This window comes from Echinops telfairi, unplaced genomic scaffold (genome assembly GCF_000313985.2).
Source record: "Echinops telfairi isolate 266 unplaced genomic scaffold, ASM31398v2 ScPeMD7_5;HRSCAF=22, whole genome shotgun sequence".
Lineage (NCBI taxonomy): Eukaryota > Metazoa > Chordata > Mammalia > Afrosoricida > Tenrecidae > Echinops > Echinops telfairi.
The window spans coordinates 29,116,394-29,119,427 of record NW_022103901.1 but is presented as its reverse complement, the minus strand read 5'-3'; the positions used below and the strand labels follow the sequence as shown (position 1 = coordinate 29,119,427).

General features: G+C 66.4%; 1 protein-coding gene across 1 annotated transcript in view; it reads right to left on the bottom strand.

The window, feature by feature from the left end:
* Nucleotides 1–821: 821 nt before the first annotated feature.
* PRR35 (proline rich 35) overlaps nucleotides 822–3,034 on the bottom strand; it is a 2,535-nt gene continuing 322 nt past the window's right edge. The window contains exons 2-3 of the mRNA XM_045286016.1: nucleotides 1,877–2,669; nucleotides 822–1,684 (exon numbers count right to left, since the gene is read on the bottom strand). Coding sequence (XP_045141951.1) covers nucleotides 1,048–1,684; nucleotides 1,877–2,669 — 1,430 coding nt within the window. The 3' untranslated portion in view covers nucleotides 822–1,047. The remainder of the gene's footprint in view (nucleotides 1,685–1,876; nucleotides 2,670–3,034) is intronic.

Here is a 3,034-nt window from a genome sequence, read left to right as displayed (position 1 = left end):
CAGCCCGGCCAGTCCCAGCTCAGGGAGTGGGTAAAGGCAGGAGAGGGCCCCAGGGCCAGTCCTGGTGGGCTCGGTGGGTGTAGCCAGCTCCCTGGGGACAGGGGGACCAACTGTGCCCCAGGGTCTCGGGACTCCTCCCCCACTCCCACCCTCAGCCTGTGGGACTGGCTTGGCAGCCAGGCTGGGCTGCAGGCAGCCAGGTGTGAAGGCTGCTGGCTTCCACCATAGATGCAGCCTGGCGGGGACAGCAGAGCCATGCTGCCCAGGGGTAAGGGGAGAGACTAGGAGACAGGCAGTGTGTGTGTAGAAGGAGAGGGGCAACTCTGCCCCAGGAGACAGCCTGGGTGGGGGGCATCACTCTCCTCCAGGAGACAGCCTTCTACTGGACTCTGATTTAGGGTGTGCTTGTGCTGGAGCTGTCCCTGCTAGCCCCCCACTGTGTAGACCCGGCCCCTTATCTGCTCTCAGGCAACACTTCTGCCCCACACTGGTGTCCATGTTGTACCCCACCCTTGGAGGCCCTGGCCTGCACAAGGGGATCAGAGTCCAGAAATGGGTGCCCAGAGGTCAGGGACAGTGGTATCTGAGACCACCTCAAGTCTGAAAGCCCCTCCACCCAGACATCCCACTACCCTAGGACCCCACCACTCGGAGGCCATGTCCACCTGGGGGCCCACTCACTATGGCGGACACCCATATACCCCACCACTTGGAGGCCCACCACCCCAGACCATGCCCACCCGGGGACCTTGTCACCGGGGACCACGCCCACCTGGGCCCCCTGTCTAGCCACGGGCAAGAAAGAAGGAGTGAGAGGAGGGTGAAGAGCGTGCCTTCTATTTCAGCATCCAAGACCGTGAGCAATAAATAACGTGACCCAGACCCTTCCCTGCGAGCCCCCAGACAGGCCCTGGTGCTGGCAGGTCGGTCTGGCCAGGTGCATGCTGGGACCAGCCGAGTCCAGGGTGTGGGGACAGGGGAGCAGGAGAGCTGGGGCAGCACTGAGGGCTGAGGGAGATGGCGTGGGATGGGGACATCAGTGCCAGGTCAGAGCTCTGCACCCCGGGGAACCTGCAGGCTGGGGACAGACTCAGGGTTCTGGGACCCAATTGCCCCACTGCCTCGGCTGCCCCAGCCACCACAGGGCATGCCATCCTCAGGGGCTGGCAGCGGCAGGCCTGGTGGGGGGGCACTGGAGTCGGCCTCACACTTGGTGATTTGGCCAGAGAAGGGTTCAGGGGTGGAGGGGCCCAGTGCACCCAGAGGCTCGGGGGTCCCCTGACCCAGTGCAGGGCCGGGATCAGGTGGCCCCCAGGCTCCAGAGGGTGTTTCGGGCCCCTTGGCGGGCAACCGCTTGACAGAGAGGTCAAGGGGTGTGTCGGGCGGGCACACGGCTTGCTCCAGGGCCTGGTGAATGTGCAGCAACTCTTGGCGGATTTTGCCCAGCTGCTCCCGCAGGGGGCGCGGGGCCAGATCCCCTGAGGGTGCCAGCTGGCCTAGACGCTGCTCCACACGGGCGTAGTCACCCAGGACCCGGGTCAGGTCCTCCCCCACACGCATGGGGCTGCCAGGGCCCAGGTTCCTCTGTGGCGGCTGGGCGAGGAGGGCTGGCGGGCCCGGGCTCTCTGAGCTGAAGGCCTGCTTGTTCCCAGTGCAGAGCACAGTGGCAGGGCCAGATGGTAGGCTGGAGGGGAGGATAGGTGGTACCTGTCAGGAGTCTGCCCACCTAGGCTCCCAGGTTAGGCCCGCCCCCACCCTACTCCCCTGCCACCTCTGGATAGAAATAACTTGGGGATCAGAGCCTGGGGTCCTCTGCTGTGGCTTATCGGGTGCCCCCACCCAGCCCCCGCTGAGAATCAGGGCCCCTGACACTTACCTGCTCTGGTAACCAAACTTGGCTATGCTTGGAACCTTCTGGAACTCCAGCCTGCCTCCTGGAGGGGGCTTCCTTTTCGCAGCCTCCTCAGAAGCCTGCCCCAGTGCCCCTTCCCGCCCCGGATTCCTAGGGGGGCCGTGGGCCCAGGGACTCCCCGCCCCCGTCATGGACACCTTCAGGACCCCGGCAGCCAGAGTGCCAGGGGACGCTCTAGGGGGGGTGGGAGGTTTTGGGGGGGCTGCCCTGCCAGTCCGCAGCCCCAGGCTGTGCTCTAGGAGCAGCGGGTAATAAAGGCGGGGGGCCAGGGCAGAGCGCTCAGGGGCCTGTGGGGCGGCGAAGGCCGGGGGAGGGGGCAGCAGCGGGCCGGCAGAGGCCAGGAAGGGCATGTGTGCGGCCGCCAGTGAGGAGCCCAGGTAAGAGAAGAGACCAGGGCCCAGCGGGTAGTTCACGCCCAGCAAGGACAGCTGGAGGTTCTGGGTCTCGGGGTACTCTCCCAGGGCGGGGGGCGGGTAGCAGGGGATCCCGCCCTCAGAACCTCCATCGCCCCCAACTGTGCTTCCAGGGTCCCCACCTGGCCCAGGCTTCCACAGCTTACTCAGAAGCCCGCTGGGGTCTGGGCCCTTCCTGGAGGCCCTGGAGGCAGGGGGCGGCGTCCCCGGGGTGCCCTTCGCGCCTGGTGTGGGGCCCCCACCGCTGCGGCGTGGGGAGAAGCCCTCCCCGCCCAGGCCCTGCCCAAGCTGCCTCTGGGCTTTTGCCTTGCCTGCCCTCTGTCTGGAGCTCCCCACCTCCACCCCTACATGTCCACCCCCGAATGTCTTATTCAAAGGCTTCCCAGGACCCACCACGTACCACCCACATTGATCACCTGGCCCCGAGGCTGTGGGTCTTTATTCTGAAAAATCTGGTGTTTCGGCCCCTCCGGTACCTGCCTGCCCATGCAGGCAGTCGGTACTTGGGGTGCTGATGGGAACTGGGTGGGGGTCTGCGAGTCTCCCCACCCTGGGCTCTGCTCTGTCTGAAGCCCCAGCAGCCCCTCCTGGGGCCCAGTCTGGCAAGCACCCTGCCAGCACTGCCAGAGGCCTGTCTGTGACCCACCACAGCCCCCCTCTGCTGGCTGCCCTGCACCCCAGCTGGGATGCCTGTGGGTAGGGGCGGGCC